Here is a 20757-nt window from a genome sequence, read left to right as displayed (position 1 = left end):
TCTGTTTTACTTGAACTCCTGGATTGCACCTAGAGATGCTCCGTGTTCCCTCAACCAACAGCAAAAAGTTTGACATCCGCCGAGAGAGAGAGAGAGACGTATACATTTGAAGTGTGCTCGGTTGGGGCTGGGCGGACGTCCTGCTGTACCGTGCTTCCCCAAACCAAGCCTTTGAAGCCTCCAAACTGGGCCACACCGCCTGTGACTCGGGAATTAGCTCAAACACTAACTAACTGCTCACTGTGTTAGCCCACCGAAAGAAGAGGCGCTGCTCCTGAGTGCCTCCCTGCCTCTGAGCTCGACGGCGTTCAGTTATTTTTATGCAAAAACTTCTTCTCTACTTTTTTTTTTTTTTTTTAATGAAGCTTATACGAGTGTTGAAGCCACTCAAACTTTTCGTGAAGTAATTTGAGGTAATAATTAGGGGCTAGATTAAAGCGTATCAAATCCAGGTCTCTCCCTATCAGGCAAAATGTTTGTTTCAACAAAGGTTGAACGTTCGTTGCGGTTCTCGTTGTCAAACTGTATTTCACTTGTCTCTTTTAAGAACACCATCGTGCGCTATCGCTGTCCTGCTCGTAGTGGGACACGGATACTCATTCCAAATAACCCACGTTTTTTTTTTTGGAACAACGAACACGAAACAACGGAAAAACAAACAAAACATCACGCTCCACTTGGACATAACAACGACCTCTCATCATTAGCATATAGCGTGTTAGCAGCAAGTGAGCAGGAGAAATAAAAAGATGTGGGAGTTGCTGCATGGGAGGTTGGCTTTATTGCGAGGAGCTATTCGCATTGTTTAATGTCTGGAGAATGGAAATTAAGAGGCTCAGTCTCAAGATCAAAGGCCTGCGCTTGCGAGGCAGGGTTTGTTCAGAGTTTAATGAAATTCACCCGCGAAACAAAAGCTATGCTAATAAATTCTCCCTAACGAGGAAGGAGGAGAGAGGAAGGCAGGGGAGAGTGAGGGAGGATGTGTATTTGTTTGACAAATAAATACCCTGCTCTTTGTTTTAGTGAAGGATACTGACATGATTCAAAGAGAGGTTAAATAGGCCTGTAAGTGGTTAGAAGACTGTTGAGGGAAAAGAACAGACTCGGAACTGTGGAGAATGATCAATCTGTGTTTGCAGAGCTGTCAGCTTACAGTACAGCCAGATGGAATAAAAAATGTACAGAGGTAAACACAGCGTTTGAGGGGTCGCAGCCTGCGAATCACTTCTTTATTTATTTAAAAAAAAAAGAAGAAGAAATTACTGGATGAAAAAAGAGCGGAATAGCGCAGTGAGACACGCTTTCCTCTGGATACTGTTTTGTGCTTATTCAATATATAATTACCTCCTGTCTGTCAGGTGAACTTACACCTCAGGAATAAATTGCTTCAAATGATTTAATTGAAGTATTATCTTTTGTCTGTTTTTCCTGCTCCTTTCTGTTTCCTCTCCGTGCATTTAATATTTGTTATTTAAGTGTACACAAAGCATAATTCTACCTTGTGGTTAATTAATGCTGCGTCTGTGTTTATTTTTATTTATTTTTTGTTGTTTTACATGTAAACACGTATAAATATATACGTGTAAATTTTTTCTTTCGATGTGTGCGTGTGCCCGCTGCAGTATCAGAGCATGCGTCTGTCAGACGTGCACAGGAAAGCCCAGCTGTGGCGAGGCATAGTCAGCATCAGTCTGATAGAGGGTCGCGACCTGCAGCCCATGGACGCCAACGGCCTCAGCGACCCGTACGTCAAATTCCGGTTGGGTCACCAGAAGTACAAGAGCAAGGTAAACCCGCTCTTGTTTAATCGTGTTTCCTTCCCTATTTGCGTTTCTCTTAAACACAAGTTGTGCGCGCGTATTTGAACATCGACAGAAAAACAGCCAAAACGTCCGCAGCACATGTTCGCAAACATATGTGTTTGCAGATGGACTTTTTCATCCCTCACTGTTCTTGTCCGTACAGTAAACTCGGAATGAATTAATTTTTAACACTCTCTTTTCTTTTTTCCTTCTCTGCTTATTTCTTTATTCTCGACTTTAAAGAGCAAACGATCTTTGCCACAGCTGTGTCAGTAATATATGCACTGCGTACTCACATAAACAACTGAGACACATGGACAATGTATTTCCTTGTGTGATTCATTCAGACAATTCCCAAAACACTGAACCCTCAGTGGAGAGAGCAGTTTGATTTCCACCTGTATGATGAGCAGGGAGGCTTTGTGGACATTACAGTCTGGGACAAAGATGCTGGGAAGAAGGATGACTTCATGGGAAGGTATGGTGGTCTTTGCGAGTCCTTCTAGATATGTAGTTATCTCAGCCTTCTGCTTTATAGGTAGAATAAAGATTCTTTATTGACACTCTATCAGAGAACGGTGTCAGTATTTTCTTATATTTCCAAAATAGACTTTGTTTTAGGCAAATGTGCAAGTTTAATTTCAGGGCTATTTGATGATGAAAAGTTTTTTTTTTTACTCTGGGCACTCCAGCCTTTACTTTGATTTGAACTCACTCACTGAAGTTCAGTAATTACTTCTGGCCTGTCCTCATTTTAACCATCCAAGAGTAAAGGTCATGTCAGAAAATCAATTTGATCAATTCAGTCAAGAGAAGATGCCCCTAAGTGTCCATTAAACTGCATTCATTGTGTCGGCTTCAGCCAAGCTGATTTCATCTGCATTATTAAAATTTACAGATGCTCTATAACTACACAAAACACGCAGAAAAAATAGTTTAGCAACAGCTCAAAAAAAACATCATAAGGTGTTGACCTGGCCTTCAAATTCACGAGATCTCAAACTGATTAAGTAGGCCCCTCCCCTCAACCCACAGGACCCAAAGGCCCCCCCCACTGAAAACTTTGGGTCACCCTCAGAAGACACATGTTTCTGTTTTGGGGGCACAAGGGAGGCGCACACAATTTCTAGGACAGTGGTCATAATGTTATGCCTGATCAGAGTATATGCGCTGTGGTTCTGTTTCCACTTCTTCTAGGTGTACCGTCGACCTGTCTCTGCTTAGTAAAGAGCACACACACAAGTTGGACCTGCCGCTGGAAGAAGGGGAAGGTGTCCTGGTGCTGCTGGTTACACTCACTGCCTCCGCCGCCGTCTCCATCTCAGACCTGTCAGTCAACATGCTGGACGACCCGCACGAGAGACACCAGATCATGCAGAGATATGTGAGTTAGTTTCCTCGCGTCTTTGGGTTCAGCAAGACATAAGAGCAAAGTACAGAGTATCAGTTGCAGCGTTACCTCCAGAAATGCGCACAACCTAAATATCACAATAAAAAACACCTGCATTTCGAAAAACCTCTCAAATATCTGAAGCTAAAACGCTTTTACGCTCTCATGAGGTGGTTTTTCAGATGTATTGATATAAAAGTTTATCACAAATGTGCAATGGAAACACTGTTTTTTCGCACCGGAGATGACGTAGGAGGTCATGTGACCAGTTTATTGAAGTCTATTCGTTGAGGTGAAGCCTTGAAGAGAATTATGGGATATCGCGAGACGAGACTACAGCCCATTCCCAAAACACCTTTCAATGGAAACACGTACAAAGCGCAATTGTACTTTATGGAAATTTCCGAAATAACACTTTTATTTAGCGAAAAACTGCTATTGTGTTACTGACTGACCACATACCGGATGCTGTGGCTTCTTTTTCAGATTGATGACTGTGCACTGACGCGTTCGAGTTGACAAAAAAAGACAGAGAGAAACATATTGTTTCTTTTTTATATCATGAGTCAGACTTATGTGGCACACAGCAACTCCCTCGCACATTTATAGCCAGACTTCCGTTTGTTATAAAATCAGAGACGTCTTCATCAAGATGAGTTTTTCCCCGAGCTAACGTGCTTTGAAGTTAGCAGAGGGTTACAGCAACGGAGTGGGAGATGCTCGAAAGGGAAAAGGCAGAAGAAGAAATGCGTGACCTGAGAGGACGGGCCCGGCCTCTCACAGACAGAGTTGCTTGGATGAACGGCGCTGGTTTGTTTCTGTTTCTGTGATTCATACCTTCTGGCAGTTGGTATTGTGCAGGGCTTTGTTTGTGTTGTGCCTTCATGACGGATGCATGTGGATTCAGTTATCTGCATATCTGCGAAACGTCTCGGCTTGTTAGCCAGTTGTCATCAAGCTTACATGATTTCAAATTAGTATTAAAGCCAGAGAGGTAGAGGCAGAGTCAGAGAGCCCTAAGGCCCCATCTGCTCTAGAGGCCCTCCACTCGACACAATGGTTTCATGTCTTTGTCTTAGCCTACTTAACCCTTCACACCCCGTCATCCTCGCAATCCCGCTACAACGACGCTCACACAGCTCACGCACACAGATTTAATTCACTGATTTAATTCACATGGGACATTTCTCTGTGCATCAACAGATTTTTCGTTGATTTCTCTTCATGCAGCCTCTTATTTTAATATAAACAGACTTTCTTAAGGTTTTCATTCTTGCACCCGTTAAAATAAATTGATTGTTTGTTGGAAACTACGTCCCTGTGTTGTGTTATGTGTGGGTACCCTGTGTGTCCGCGTGATGTTACAGCACGGTGCCGCCCGTGTTTGTGAGATTGTGGGATGTGTTCAGGTTTCAGTGGATGGTACTTCCCAGCTGGTGCGGGTTTTGCCCCTTTCAGCGCGCGCACGAGCCCCAGCGGCCCGAACATCGGTGCCACGACCCACATAACCACGGAGGTGCCTTGTTGGCTAGCCACAGGAGGTCGACCGCTCTGCTTCGCGGTGCAGAACCCACCCAGAATCAGAGGGGGGAGCTCTAGGACTGAGTCACAAATGTGCTGTGCTGACAGTCACAAAAACGAGGGCGGGGTGAAGAAGTGTATGTGTGTGTGTGTGTGTGTGTTTTAGTGAATGTGTGTAATAGGGGGCGAGAGGTAAAGGGTGAGGGTTGCACCGGGAAGGGAAGGCGTGTAAAATGAAAAGAAAAAGCTATTTCACCTCTCCCACAACTCGCGCAGACCCCGTTTTTCTGCTCGGCTGAAGGCGACACATTTTACTTCCTTCGCCTGCCTCTTTTCTTGCCTCCTTCTCTCTCCCACACTTCCCATTTCTGCCCCGCTCTCCCGGCACCCTCGGCTCTTTGTCTGCCGCCACTGTGGCCCTCCTGTTAGATGAAGGGATGGAGAGATAGAGGGTGGAGGAAGGGGGTTGCAGATGGAGGGGCACAGTGAGGTCGGTTTGAAGACTTGAATGGTCTCTACCTATTAACATATTCCTTTTCCCCAGACTGGCAGTCTTTCAGTCGGAGAATTTAATAAAGATGTAGCTTATCAAAGAGCACTGGTAAGACCAAGTAGCACCACTAATACATAACAGTGCTGCTCAAAGCCTGCTAATCTGCCCAGTGTGCCTGCGTGTAGGTGAATGTGTAGGAACATTTTTTGCCGACTGGTATTATCAGATTGAAATCAGCTGTCCGTGCCTACACAAAGCGTCCGCCACTGCTGATCACAAACAAGCGCGCGCGCGTACAGAAAGTCTCCACGTGTCAGCCATCTAATAAAATGATAGCGGTTGGCGGAGCAACACAAGTACCGGGCTGTCATCTTCGCAGCTTTAAAGAGCAGATACCTTCAGAGAAGACGTTCAGAATGCGCCCTTCAGCCGTGAAAAAACACACAAGTGAGATTACTTTAAGGCAGAGATCATGCTCACACTCGGTTTTATAACGTGAATTTCTCCGTAATTATTATTATGGAGTGTCCTCGTCACTTTGTCGCGCACGCAAACGCCACGACTGCGCACACGCGCGCGCCACCTCAAGTGGTCACAATGAGGTCACCGTGCTGAATTTGGCAGGTGTTATTTTTCCCATTTCAATCTGTGGCCATTGATGAAAACCGATAACAGACACCTGAGTGCTGGGATCTGTTGCTAGCACCGAGCTCATTAATGCCCGTCTCATCCTGGCTGTTCTGCATTGTGATGGCTCTCTATGTGTGTGTGTGTGTGTGCGCGCACCAGGTCTCTGTGCGCCTGTGTTCACCTGATCCTATCTCGTGTATCCGTGTGAATGAGCACACAAGGTTTGAAACTACTTTGAATGCAGCTTGCAGCGGAGATATATGCAACACGGTGCAATACACTCACTTAGAGACAACCGCCTTAGATGTTCTATTGCTCGCTGTAACCTTTCCTTCATCCCTAATTACTGTTTCCCAGAAGTAGAGAGGGATAGAGAGGGACAGAGAGAGAGAGAAAGAGAGAGAGAGACAGAGAGAGGGGGGAAAAGGAGAGGAAGAGATTTATGCATTATGATGGCAAAGGAGCACACACACTAATGGCTCTTAATGGTCCTGAGGTGGCCACGAGATGGGTGCATGAGAGGAGGACGACGTGGTGACCTCCCCGAAGTGGTGGCTCTTCACCAGCCGCCCCCCACCCCCCGTGCGCCGTACCGCACGCGCACACACGCGCGCACATGTGCGTGTGCAGTACCTCTCCCACCCACTCTGGTGCACTGCGCCAGGGTGAGGCGAAGGGACACAACCTGAACAGGAAGTGGGACGGGGGGCTGCTGGCGGAGAGTGGCGTTCACGGAGACTCTTGACAGGCTGCGAGCCGGCGAATGTGAGTGGGAATCGGAGGACGAGAAAGAAAGTTGTTGCCATTCGGTTTATGTCATTTGATCAAGCGTCCCCCTGCACTGAAGGGTCTGCCGGGGAGTGGGGGTGTGTGTGTCTTTGAGATGTTGTGCGGCGCCGATGAAAGGTGACACGCTTCAAAGATGACAGTGAGTCATAAGCCCGTGCCTGATTCATTTGTGCGTTTGTGACAGAGACGGGAAGAAGACGTCACGGTGACAAGATGTCAGTCAACACGCGGGGCGGGGGTTTGTCTTATGAAAGCCAACGCTGTCCTTCCATTTTTTCCCCTCTTCATCCCCTCCTTTTCATGTCCCCCTCATCCCAGTCGTTCCACCTGCGTGCCGACGGGGGCGTGGTGGGACGTAAATGCGGTGGTGGTGGTGGGGGGGGGGTTGATCTCGGCCTCCTTTCATCGTTCTGTCTCCGTACCTATCCGTCCGGTCCGTCTACTGCTGCCTGTCTTCCTGATGGGGATTTGAATCCTTGTGGAGGATGGGTGTGTTGCTTCCTACCAATCGTGGACTGAGGCTGAACCCTGAACGTCCCCTCAGGGAGCCCGTGTGGTGGGAGGAAGGGATGGAGAGCATAGGAATGGTTGGGGGGTGAAAAGAAAATCTCAGCATCCATACATTAAAGATGCAATTTTGTCTCATTTCTTTGTTTGGACATTTTTGTGCTTCAAGGAAGAAGGAGAAGAAAACACATTTTCCCTTAAAAGCAGAATGTTTTTTATGGAACAAGTAAAAAAAAAAAAGAAAACAATAAAATCTAGATTTGATAATTTGCAAAATCAATTCATACACCATTCAGTAATAATTAAATTAATCTGATCGTTTTGATTCAGGTTGTTCTTACTTACAGCTGCATTATTTACGCCGTGGCGACTGTTTTAAGCTAGCACGCTAACCAGTCTGAGATTAGTTTGCCCTCAGCTCTTACTCCGTTGCCTCCCTCATGCCCAGTTCCCGACTCCTTTTCTCTTCTTTGGCTTCACCCCAGTAATCACAACAAGCAGCTGTATCTTCAGAGAAATCGTGCCTTAAAAATTGAGCGTCGTCCCCTCTCTGACTCTCTCTCCCTCCGTCTCTGTTTTGCGCACTCTGCCTCTCTCTTTCTTTCACACACTCTCCCCTCTCATCTCCTTTAGAGAGCTTTTGGACAATGATATCGCTGGAAACAGGCAGAGTCTGACAGAGTTGGTAATAATGAATTAAGTCTGTAGCCTGGCCCTGACTCTGAAATTTAAATTATAATTACTCCTGTGGGGACGGAAGGGGTTATTGCCAGAGAGAGAGAAATAAATTGAAGTGAAGTGTATTTCCACTCTGCTTTTAAGACGCGCAGACATGCTACTCAATTTGGCCCCAGTGTAGGTTTTCCATGCATGTGTTTATACCTGAGTATTTGGGGTGGGAACAAAAGCCTGAGTTTATGATTGTGTGTGCCTGTCAGTGTGCGTCCGTGCCTCGTGGCTGAGCCGTTGATCTCCACAGGTTTTCTTTTATTCATCTGATTTACACACCAGTTGTTACACAATCACCCCTCCTGCTCCTGGTTATTGAAACCTACACTGTATCCATTCCCACGTTAGACAATCACAAAGCTTCGCAGCACCTCCGGAGTTCGGCGTGCGTATAACCGCGGTAACTGTCAGTCAGGCTTCACCTGTGGTGCGCGCTTGATATACGATATCTCTGTTATTACAGCCCAATTTTTCTCTCCATCTGTCTGTAAAGCAAGCGCAGGAAGACGCATTAATGCCAGGGAGACGTGTAAATTATGTGTTTGTAATTTCTCAGCACGGAAAAAACACACGTTTTCACTGAGATGCGCTAGGAATGTGTTTGTTTCTGATATTTGCAGGCGAATAAAGTTCATTTGTGTGTTTGGAATTTGAAATTTGCAATGTTTTTTAAAATAATTTTAAGTGATGTGGACTAGTGGTCATGCGTTAGTGTTCTTGAGTAAAGTACCCAACCTCTAAACTTCTTCCCAGACACTGCCGGTGTGGTGCTTACTGCTCTTTGTGTGTATAAAAGGTTTGGTTAAATGCAGAAAAAACATTCACTATATGTGTATATATACTTATCAGGTAAACATACTGTCATGTTGAACTTGAAATTCATTGATTCATGACTATTGTTTGTTTTTTTTTGTTCACGTTGTGCATCTTCCTCCTCACCAAAATGGGCAAATTTAGTTCATTTTCAAAAATTAAAAGTTAGGAAGCCCCTTCAAACAGCTACTTTGTCTGATCCCATTCATCCATTCGTCCTCCGTCGGACTCGCCTATAAATGCCAGCTCTACATTTTCAAATGAAGACTGGTAAAGGACATGTTCTACCCTTTCCTCTCTTAATGAAATGTCAGGCTATTGACCTGCCTTTCGCTTCGATGCTAATTTGCCGTTCCTCTTTGACCTTCCACCCCTGTCGCTGTGATGTTTCAGAGCCTCTGGAGGTCGCTTCACAACCTGAAAGATGTCGGCGTGGTGCAGGTTAAGGTCATCAGAGCCGAGGGACTAATGGCGGCAGATGTCACAGGTAAGACGGTGACCTTAAGTCCAAAAAGCAGAACCGTAACCCCTAGTAGTTGTCATATATGTGCTTGCGAGTTCGTTGTTAATGTTATTAAAGTTTTGCATCTACAATATTTGACGCTGTTTCTGCAATTTCTGTTTTACATAATCAAAGTTAACACTAACATCTGATAGGTGACACTTTCGAGAGAAACACGAGCATTTTTTGCTTTAAAAAAAAAAAACATTGCTTCATTTTTTGCACCTGAAGACAGTGAACAATTTCTATGGCACAGTTTCAATCTGCTATAAATCTAGCCAAAAAGAAAGTCGGGGTGTAATTTTGGTGTAAGGGATGATCCTCTGTGAGAATCCTCAGAGAGAGTTAAAGTGTACTTTGTGCAGGACGCTAAATTTGTCTCTGCATTTTTAGAAAAAGACGCAGCCTGCTCATTTGAATAATAGAGAAAAAGTACACATTTGAACCAACAAATCTCTCTCCTCCCTCCTCCCGCGCTCTCTCTGCTTGCTCTCTCTGAATCCTCCATTCTCCATTAATTCTTACTTTTAATTAGGTCTACAGTGGACAGGCCTAGTTTTTCACTCTGTATTATCTAGTAAAGAGGGAAGGAAATGTGTGTGTCTGTGGGTGTGTGTGTGTGTGTGCAAGAGAGAAAGAGAGAGTCTAGAGTTTTCCTCCATTTGAAACATCCTCAGTCCCATTAGCAAATACAGAGTGGAGCAGGTTGATTTGGGTTATTGCAAAGCGCGACCGGAGCAGTCCGGAGTGCAAGGCTAATGGCTCCCTGGTTCTTGTATTTCACTCAGAGCAGAAATTTGCTCTGTGACTCTGTTGTAGAGCTCATCATTCATTCTAAGTTAAATCGATTTTTTTTCCTGAAAAAAAAAAAAAATCAAGAGAATAAAACTTCACTATGTCTCCGATGGTTGTATATGGTCAGAGTCTGTGTAGCCGTCTATAAGTGCAGCTAGTCTGGTAGAGGCAACCAGGGCTAATATTTCACAAAGGAGCTACTACAACCGAATTCAAAATGACTGGATTTGATTTGGACTCTGCGCTGGTTTTCATATCGAAACATTTGCATTAGTTTCTGACAACACATCACGGGACGTCTTTATTTGGACTGACAGAGAGTAAATCTCGGACATGTGGCTTTACTTCTTCGTGCGAAAAGCTCAACGTGAAGCCTCATTCGAAATTTATGCGACGACGATCGAATCAAAGGGAAGCATTTCTTTTGAAAAGATTATCTTTCAGCGAGTCTAACCCCGCGCAGGCGAACGCGCGGGCACCAACAACAGGCGGGGTCGCTTCTCGGCGGCTTTATTCCCCGTTCGGAGTCCGGGGCCCGTGCGCGTCCGCGTGCGCGTCTGTGTGCGTGTCACTGGCAGAAACAATAGCCCTGTAAGAGCCACATAAGAGCCCTCACCACATGAACACCCTATTTTAACAACCCAGACCAAGAGAGGGTCAGGAGCAAGGTGACAGAGAAACAGGAGGACAGACAAACAGAAAAAAAAAAAGAGAGAGAGTTCGCCATCTCTCTCCCATTCAGGCTGCCTGTCTCCACAGCTTTTTTCTCCTCCTGCCCCCAGACCCCCCCCAACCACCACCCCCCCCTTCTCTCTGGCCATCTCTCTCTCTCTCTCTCTGTCTCTAATTGGAGTGTTTTTGTGGAGTAGCTCCACTCCAGCCCAAGTAGGATAACTGAAAATAGTCTCTAAAACCAACAATCCCTTTTGTCTACCAGCTCTTGTACCTCTGAGTGGATGCTATACTGTTGGAGCATTTGAATAGTAACACACGCACGGGCAATTGCAACAGCAGCAGCACCACCACACACGGTGGATACTTGCTTCTTCTTTTTTATTACAAAGTCTTCCAGTGAAGTTCACATTTTCACCCAATCAATCCATCTAGTTAGTAGCATCTTTCCTGTCAAAAACAAACAACGCGAAGGATTAAATTCAACGTGAATCCTTACGATTGACACTTTAAAGCCTGAATCATCATTAACTGCGATGATACGGGATCAAGAGAGCGCAGGGCTCGTCTCTAACCTCAAACCCCCTCGCTAACTCTGAGCCCTCCGCGAGGCAATTACAGCGCGCAGCTTCCTCTTTTCTCCGCTGTCGTCATCCTCCACACTTATCTCAGAGCACTCTGAAAATTAATTTAAGCCCACTCCTCGCTGCAAAACCCTTCTCCCCGCGCCCACAGAGATGGGGACCCGGAGGGGGGAGGAGCCTTGCTCCTCGGACATTACCTGGATGATCGCTGAGTGGCGCTCAAACCCGAGCGTGTAATTGGTTAAGACAGGTGCCTCTGGTGCTGGCGGCCAATAGGGTGAAAGTTCATCACCAATAACAACTGGCTCTCCGCGGCAACGCAGCCTGCCATGTCATTAAAAACAGAATATTAGAGAGGAAATTGGGGGAGGGACGGGGGACCGCTGGAATAATTTCCATCTCATAATTTCGGTGATTGCATTTTTATTTAATCAGACTTGATTTGTGGGGACAACATTATAATCGTTTATGATATGGAAGCTCCGAGATGATTAGGGACAGTTTGAATTTTTTACTCGAAAATTAACTGTAAAATATTGAATGAAATCTAGTGTGAAAATATTATTTCTGCCGGTTTGGAATAAGCTGCTACTGTGTGCATTTATAATTAGACCGAGGCAGAAATTACATTTATATACAATAGTTTGCAGACCGCGCGCATGGCTAATAAAGTGTAGCCAGAGACGCTCGGTGGAGTCGGCCCTCGAGTCCGTCGCCTTTTGTCTATTTTAATGCATCTTGTTTTCTGTCGTAGAAGTCATACCTGTCAATATCCACTCGAAACGCTCTACATCAATACGGCGCCACAAACAGATATGAAAGGCAACGCCTACGCCTCAGCATTGATCACAGTGACATTTACCTAGCACACCCACTAAATGTCCTGCCCTTGTCACAACATTTGAGGAAAATCACACCGATCAATGACACCGAACACACGGGTGCTTCCCTATAACACACACACACACACACACGGACGCACTCACGCTTCGGGGGTCTTCGAACTCAATCCTAACTTTATCGAGTCCTGTTATGCAACATCGCCGCTTTGCTAGTCTTTCAATTTGCTTAAAATTTTCCCTGGGAATCTGTTTGGGGCGTTTTTTTTTTTTTTTTTTTTAACTTCCTGACCCAGCCCTTTCAAGCGCTAAGCTTGAACAAGCAGCGCAACGGCTCCCGACAGTTTTTAATAAAACACCATGATCAAAGCCAGAATTAAGAGTTTTGTTGTTTTTAGTTCATCTTGAGGCAATCGAAGGGAGGTGGGCTGGCAGGCGCGGGGAGCCGGTCTCACTCCTTTCTGTGTACAAAGAACTTGAAGTGTTGGATGTTAGTAAACAAATAGAGGATATATAGGACATTACTGGGTCTGATTCTTGTAATACAGCGTGCTATTCTCAGGAGGAGGGAGATTTTTTTTTTCTTCTCCTGTTCCTCTGCATCCAGTTACATAACTGTAGTAAATTCTGCATTCAAAGTTTAGTTGGAATTAATTAGCATGATATGATTTATACCATATATCAGATCTATGTTTTCTAACATCAAGCGCCTCTAAAGTTCCCACATGGAGTGTTCAGGTTTTATCTAGTCCATGATATTCATTAGTTAATCATTCTGTAGGGTAAAGTTAGGTTTGGATTATGTTGTTTTGCTATTTATTTTATTATCACTATAACATATTTGATACTGCTTTTGTTTCCAAATAGTCAATTAAATCCTCAATAAATGATGTATCTGTAAATATTGTTTTAAAAGCATAAAAGTGGAAAGCTTTCCTGGAAAGTTTTATTTTTTAAAATGTCCCCCATCATTTAATTCTCATGTGCGTCTCCATCACATTGCCGCTGCCGTCCCCCTCCGCTCTCCCCTTTCTTTATCTTCTACTCAGAAGTCCTCTGGCCTTCAGAGCCACGTCGACCCCTGAGTTCTCACCACCATCCATCCTCAAGGTCCTCTCTCCCCCCCCTGTCTCTCTCTCTCTTACCTCCGTCCCTCCCTCCCTCCGTCCCTCCCTGTCACTGCCCAGGGCACAGTTGTCCTAGAGCTTATCTTCTAGTTGTCCATGTTCCCAGGGTGCTGATAGAAATGGCTTGCAGCTACAGCGCTGATATACTGTTGTATATTGTACACAGGATTGGGGGTGAAATGAAAGAATCATATTATTACAGCTCTGATAAGTCCGGGGTATTGGAGCTGTCATTTTGCATGAACGGAGGACGCTACAGTGTAGACTATATGTCTTAATAACATGAGGGGATGGATAAAAGCTGTTGGGATTACCTTGCTATGAGACATCAAGCTAGCCAAACTTAAAATAAAAAAATAAAATGAAAAAATCTGTTGTATTTATAATATTTTGCAAATTATTCTTAAAAAAATTCAAAATTTTTATTTACTTATTTTTTAAATGTGTGTGTGTGTGGCAGGTAAGAGCGACCCGTTCTGCGTGGTGGAGCTGAGTAACGATCGGCTGCAAACGCACACTGTCTACAAAAACCTCAACCCAGAGTGGAACAAGGTCTTCACTTTGTGAGTGGCTTTTGCACACGGATGTGTGTGCTTGTTTGTTAGATTGGTAAAGTCACAGTTTCTGTCACATTTAAAAAAAAAAAAAAAAAGTATAAAAAACGATTTTCATCAAAGGTTTCATCATAAATATCTATTGATCACATTATATCATGGGATTGAATTTTTATAGTAAACAGTAAAACAATTATAATCAATGATACTTCTTATTTGATAGTTTTATGTGCTCTCTATATGTGCACACAAAAATATAATAAAGAAACTATAAAAGCATGTGTTTCTTCAAATATATAAATAGAAATGTGGAAATAAATCGAGCTAATTGATTATATATACGAAGCAATTTCTCCCATATAACACACTTAGGAATTCACAGTGATGTTGCAGGTTCATTTAATTGTTCCATGAGCGTGTTTGATAGCATTTTTTCCACACATCAGTGATCATTTTGCTCGTCTAGTTTTCTAAAGATACTTCCGACACGTCTGAGCTTCACTCCTCTATTTAGCTCACGCTGTTCTGTAGTGCTGCATCACTAAATTGTGACATCTTTAAACATTAACGTAAATGTAATAGATTTTAAAAATGATGGAAATTCTAATGCTGTCACATTTTAAGAAGCCTCGGCGAGGTGTAATAGCTTTCTCCGTGTGTGTGTGTGTGTGTCACTGACGCTGTCTTTGTGTGTGGTCCAGTAACGTGAAGGACATCCACTCGGTACTTGAGGTCACTGTTTACGACGAGGACCGAGACAGAAGCGCGGACTTCCTGGGGAAAGTTGCTATTCCTTTACTGAGCGTGAGTCAAAGGCAGATTTCTGTTTCTTTTCTCCCCCGCCACCCCCCCTGGGAGTCATAGAGAGAACATGAAGGAATAGTAAGAATGAAAACAGACAGAAAAAGATATAAAAAGCAGAGGTTATTTTTGCAACTCCACTGATGACACTGTTGTTATTTCACAAAGAGGGAGAGATGACAGGAGGGAGAAAAAATGGAAGAGAGGCCGAGGGAAAAAAAAAAGAGATAGATTGATGGCTGTGAAGAAAGAAAGTTAGGAGATGGGAGATGATACGAAAATGACACTTATAGAGAGACGGAACGATTTGGAGGAAGAAATAAAGACAGAAAAGTGTCTCTTATATTTAAAAAAAAAAAATATATATATATATATATATATATAAATATATAAGAGAAAGACCTGTGTGTCTAATATAGCCATGCTCTGCTGTACAGTGTGATTCCCCAGGATAGTTAATTTCTGTTTGACAGAGCCGAGCTGCAGTGGGTAATGAACAGGTACTTGTCAGAGTTGCCACAGTTGTTTTGGGTTCCCTGTCAGCGCCAGCAGCTGGGGTTCAAAGGTGGCCCGGGGAGCCGATTCAGCCGGGTATTGCCAGACAGACGCCTGTCATGTCCCTCTCCCACAGATCCAAAATGGAGAACGCAAAGCCTACGTCTTGAAAAGCAAGGAGCTGACAGGGCCAACAAAAGGGGTCATCTTTCTCGAAATAGACGTGATTTTTAATGCTGTAAGTCTTTCTTTTGTTTTTTTTTTCCCCGAGTCTCCTCCTTGATTTTTTTTTTATTTTGCCCCCCCACCCCCTATTACGCCCCCTCCCTCTCTCTCTCTCTCCCCCTCTCTCTCTCTGTTCTCCCCAGCATTCCCCCCTTCTACTGCTGTTGTCTTTATTCTGTTTGTCACCCCCTCCCTTCCCTCGCTTCCATCTCATCCCTCGTCCCTTGTCCCTCGTCCTCGTTTTGGCTTTAATTATCGAAGACTCCCTCTCAGCAGCCTTTGTTCGCCCATTCACCATCGCTGTGTGTGTCCTATAGCGGCCATCTTACGGCTTCCCCTCCCGCTCGCTCTAGCCTCTGACATGGGGCACGCTCTACGCATGTGCTGCCATGTTATGCCAGAACACAGTGTGTTGAAAAAAAAAATTTAAAAGAAAAAAAAACAAACAAGACATGTCTGTGTGCTAAATCACCGCCGCCGTCCTTCTCATCCGCATACTTCTTAAATTCCACTGAAAGCGTTGTTTCTCTCTCACCATTTGCCGCTTGTGACACCGCTCGCTCTTTCCCCCGTCCTCCAGGTGAAGGCTGGTCTCAGGACGTTAATCCCTATTGAGCAGAAGTACATCGAGGAGGAGCCCAGAGTGTCCAAACAGGTACGACGGCAGCCAACACTTATCTACTACCACTTTTTTTTTTTTTTTTTTTTATCTGTGTCCACCACCGCACCTGCTATTCTGCTTAACCGTCTTGAAGCAAAACCAACGGCCCCTGTGAGTGGCATCTTGTAAAGCAACAACAACTGTGTGGGCAAGATACAACGGGATGATTGAAGGAAAAACAGCATTTTGTTTCTTTTTTTTTTTTTTTCTTTTCCCCCCTTCCCTACTCTCCCCCCTTTTCTCATCTCTACCCCCTCGCATCCACTCCGAGCGGTGAATAGAAATGTCAAGCTGTCAGCTCTGGGGTGCATAAGTAGATTGGCCATCCTTATAGTTGGCCCTCTTTGCCACTGCTGCTTTGCACTTCATTGTCACGCTGCTCAGTGTGGCGGCACCACAAAGGGATGAATGGTAGGGGCTGGCCCGCATCAGACATGTCATATGAGTGACCGTTTGGGCTCAGCAGTCAGCGTTGAGCCATGCACAGGCGAGCTCGGCTCTGCCCAGAACAGCACGCAGCCCAGCACGCAAGCACACACCCGCTCCCATACCACCCCCTTTTGTCAGCCCTCCATATATATATTCCCCGTTTATTTCATGCCCTCTCTCTCTCTATCTCGGCCCGCTCTCTCAGCTTTTCTCTCTGGGTGCGGAATCGTTTTTTTCCATCTCCTTTTCACCCCTGACTCATGGAGATGACCCGTGTCAGCGTCTCGCAATGATGATGTCACCGGCTGCTTTGGAGGGATTGCCCCGCGAGGGCTCTGCTGCGTGGTAGCGTCTCCCCTACTGTCGCTCGCCGCTTAACGTGCACACACACACACACTGAAAAGGAAAGAAAAAAGGCGCACACCGCCTGCCAAACACAAGGCTTTAATTGTAATTATGACATTTCACTTAATAAGTTGCCTTTCTGCGTTTAAAAGAATAACTAAAATACACATTAGACAGAGTTCACAGAAAAGGACATGTCCGGTTATGACAGTGAAGACCCAGGAGGAGTGTGGCGTGTACGACAGCGAAGCTGCCCGAATGTGGAAATGGATGATTCACTGTCTGGCTGACCTTAGGGTCTGTTTGTCCCCAGCAGGACGCCGCAGAGTCATCCCCGGTTTCGCAACAACAGTCGTCACATAATCATACACAGAAAAGGAGAAATCCTCCTCTCATCCCGCGTGAAAGCAGCACCGATCCGTCTGTACACACGTATAATAGCCTTAACACATACTGTACATCCACATTATACACTAATTTAAACACTTTTTTTTAAAACGAGTAAAATAATGACCTAGAATTTCTTTATTTCATTTGAGCGGGGATCTTGAGAGACAGCTTGTCCTTTGGGAGCACTTTCTCCCGATGTTGACCTGATTGGGCGGCTGGCGTTCTGCGCCGCTGTTATGCTATTCCCTGAATGACTGGCAACCCAGGGGGAAGACCGCGGTTAGCCGGCTTTCTCTTATCTCTGGCCAAATGCCTGGAGAACGCTCAGAGAGGGACAACCCAGGGACTGGAAATTGTTATTATTGCACTAAACTTTATCGCGGGGTGAGTAGACATAAAGAAACACTGCGAATCAGCTGGCTGCGTCCTTCACCCGTGGACATCCATATATAGCCGTTCCAAAGAAGGAAAACACACAGATGTCCTCATGGTGCCCTCGGTAATGTAACGTCGTGATAATAAATCCAAAGTGAGGTCAAAGGTGCAAATCTCGTGCTGTATCTTAATGCTTGAGTTAACTTTACAAAGGGACGGCTGAATGAGACACTATAGCGGTTGGATGTACCATTTTAGCAGTATATCATTCCAGTTTATTATTTTGCAACAAATCAATGCATCAATGAGAACACTATGACATCACAAGCATCATGTTACTTGTGTCCAGGCTGGTCCTACTTCACTATCTTTTAGGTGGCAGTTAAGTATTACTTATTTTATCCTCGTTTGCCTCTCCCACAGTTGCTTTTGCAGAACTTCAACCGAGTAAGACGCTGCATCACGTTCCTGATCAACACGGGCTGCTACATCAACAGCTGCTTCGAGTGGGACTCTCCGCAGAGGAGCATCTGTGCTTTTGTGGTGCGTAGAGGTGCACTTAGACTCACAGTGGCATTAAATATAGCACATTTACCCGACACAAAGGACCAGGAGTGTACATTTGTTACTTATATGATGTATGTTGTTATTATTGCTTTCCTAAGGATTTAATGTTGGAGAAAAACAATCTCAAACGTAGCTCAGGCTCCTTTTTGTCGTAGAAAAATTACATAAACGCCGCCTACGTTGATGAGCGCTGCGCTAAATGTGTAGTCATATATCTTACTGGTTGTACTTTTCACGCTAAACACACGCAGAGGAGACACACACGCGCGCGGACCAAATCTGTAGGACCATTCCTGCTAACAAAGTATAGATCCTTCACTGGTAATTTCACACTCTAACACAAGAGACTGTTCATGTCTCAAGCACTGTTAAGTGCACCCACCCAACCACAGACTGTTACTCACACACTCCAATGGTAGACTTGATTAAGTTTTTTTTTTTTTTTTTTTTATGTCCTTGTATTAAATGTACATGCACACATGGCGCGTACTGTATATGGCAACTGTCTGTTTTGACACTCGCTGGCTGGGAATGAGTGGTGTTGAATCTTAAATATTATTTTATTAGAGCCTCAGATGTCCAAATAGTGAGGAAAAAAAACGCAACTACGAGCTTTTGAAGTGTGACAAGCTGTTCCTGCCGACAGTAGAAATGGCAGCCTTTCTGTCTTCATCCACCGGCCTCCTCTTCATCATCATCATCCTCATCCTCTCTCTCTGTCTCTTTCTCCCCTGTCATCTGTGTCTGGTATTAAAAGGTGAAGTGTAATTGGACAGCAGAGCTATCAGTAAAAGACATTCTCCTGCCGGGCAGCGGGTGTCTACATGGAGGTTCCTACCCTAAAGATGACAGAGCAGACATTTAATCCTGTCTGGTTTAGTGTCCTGACTTAAGTAGCTACAGGACAGGTGGACCCGCCCTGCCCCAGCCCTTTACCATGGCAGCGCTAAGTGTCTCCACAGCAGACATTAGACATAAGCAGCATTTGGCTGTCTGACACCAGCTTAATCTCTGCAGAGGCTGAATGTGTGTGTTTGTACAGCAGGTCACCGTGTCATCACAAGACACGGGTCAGGAGAGACACGGTATCGATCAGTTAACATTTTCCCTTTTTACGTGCGCAAGTGCGCCGTCCTGAAATCACGTGCGTGCGCGCGCGCCGTTCGCGTTTTCCTTCATGTAAGTGCGACCGGAGGCGCGAGTCCTCGAGTCCCATCTTTTAGAAATAAATGAAAATGTGAGACAAAAAAAAAAAAAAATAACAATGTCACGAATTTCCCAGAAAACAAGGTCACTTCAGAAATGCCAATCTACATGGTGAATGGAGAGGGGAGGATGCAGCCTTGGAAAGTGGAGCCTCCGTGCCAGCGAACGCACACACGCGTCTCCCCGTCCTTTTTTTCCTAAACGCAGCGTATAGTACATCCATTTCTGAGGAACTGCTCTGACTATTCGTATTCTCATTGAACTCACTTATATCCAACATATTCACGTGATAACAAAGGATATATCTAGGCCAAGGACATAGTGTTTTATAGTTTATAGAAATCCTGAAATTTAGGTGTCATTGTGCCCCCTCCCTCCCACCCACCGCTCTTTTGGGAGTCTGCTAACGTAGGAGTATGCACTTAGCTAAAAGCATCAGAGTATTTAGGGCCTCCCCCCCCTCACAGGTATTCCCTCCCTCCCTCCCTCCCCTTCCATTTCTTCATCCCTCTCATTTCTCCCTTACTTCGAGAGGCCTCTTAATCACTTCACTCATCTCTTTAAGTGGGTTTTTATGGGGGGCCATCTGGCCAAGGTGGTGCGTTCATGAAGGTGTACTGCTGTGTGTGATTATGGACATGTGCGTCTGTACACATGTGCACGTGTGTTTCTGTCTGGATGTCTTTCTAGACAGATGTTGCACTTAACTTTCCGAACGCGGCTGCAGCTACAGAGGTGGAGCTTTGGGCAATTCAACCTCTAAACTTACAAATGTGCGCGTCTCTTAACCGCTAAGTGAGCCCGAGCGAGGGGGTTCGGGGGGGGGGTTAAGCTTCTTCAGATATTTGTGGAATTTTGTGATACATCAAAATGCAGTTGTCACACTGTGTCACCGCGCAAAAAAAAAAAAAAAAAGAAATGTTCAGAAATTTCCTTCATGGTCCCTTACTCTCCTTCTGCCCAATTCTGAAAACGCCAGCCGCATGTACACATCACCCATTAGTGCCAGCTGTGATTAGTGTGTACGTTGTGTGTGTTTTGTGTGCATGTGCGAAAAAGAGAGATATCGCATAGTCTCACATGCAGCTTTTCACTCTCTCTCCCTCTCTCTCTCTCTCTCTCTCTCTCTCTCACACCCACACTGCTGTCACCCACCCATCCCGACAGTGAATCAGCCACCGTGGCAGCTTTGCCTGAGGCGTTGGCACAATGGACGGGACTGGAGTTACCTCCTGTCCTGCATGATGGGTGGTGTCTGTGTGTGTGCGTCTGCATGTGTGTGTCTATGGGGTGGTGTCTCCATTCCCTGTCTCGGGGTTAAGCGTCTGCTTCCGCTCGCCACACCTGCAAGCTGAGCATCTCTCCCTTCTATCCATCCATCCATCCCCGTTCTCCTTTATCTCCTCCTCCCCTCCCTCCTCACTCCCTCCCTCCCAGAGAGTTGAGGCCATTGTCGGGCTGAGCGGTGTTGGGTTCTGTTCTCCCGCCGCTGCCAGCTCTCCCCACGGCCCCTGCA

At 45.3% G+C, this 20757-nt stretch overlaps 1 protein-coding gene across 10 annotated transcripts in view; it reads left to right on the top strand.

Annotated features, from left to right (window-relative positions):
- mctp1a (multiple C2 domains, transmembrane 1a) overlaps positions 1 to 20757 on the top strand; it is a 124463-nt gene that overhangs the window by 64244 nt on the left and 39462 nt on the right. For all 10 annotated transcript variants that reach the window (XR_007113210.1, XM_047590837.1, XM_047590834.1 and 7 more), the window contains 9 exons: positions 1623 to 1787; positions 2150 to 2280; positions 3000 to 3186; positions 9068 to 9161; positions 13654 to 13756; positions 14449 to 14551; positions 15180 to 15281; positions 15849 to 15923; positions 17892 to 18011. Coding sequence is in view for 9 of the 10 variants with exons in the window: in XM_047590837.1 (XP_047446793.1) it covers positions 1623 to 1787; positions 2150 to 2280; positions 3000 to 3186; positions 9068 to 9161; positions 13654 to 13756; positions 14449 to 14551; positions 15180 to 15281; positions 15849 to 15923; positions 17892 to 18011 (1080 nt within the window). In the remaining variant the exon portion in view is untranslated. The remainder of the gene's footprint in view (positions 1 to 1622; positions 1788 to 2149; positions 2281 to 2999; positions 3187 to 9067; positions 9162 to 13653; positions 13757 to 14448; positions 14552 to 15179; positions 15282 to 15848; positions 15924 to 17891; positions 18012 to 20757) is intronic.

This window comes from Mugil cephalus, chromosome 8, assembly GCF_022458985.1.
Source record: "Mugil cephalus isolate CIBA_MC_2020 chromosome 8, CIBA_Mcephalus_1.1, whole genome shotgun sequence".
Lineage (NCBI taxonomy): Eukaryota > Metazoa > Chordata > Actinopteri > Mugiliformes > Mugilidae > Mugil > Mugil cephalus.
Note: the sequence above shows the minus strand (reverse complement) of the source record. Positions and strands in the feature narration are given on the sequence as shown.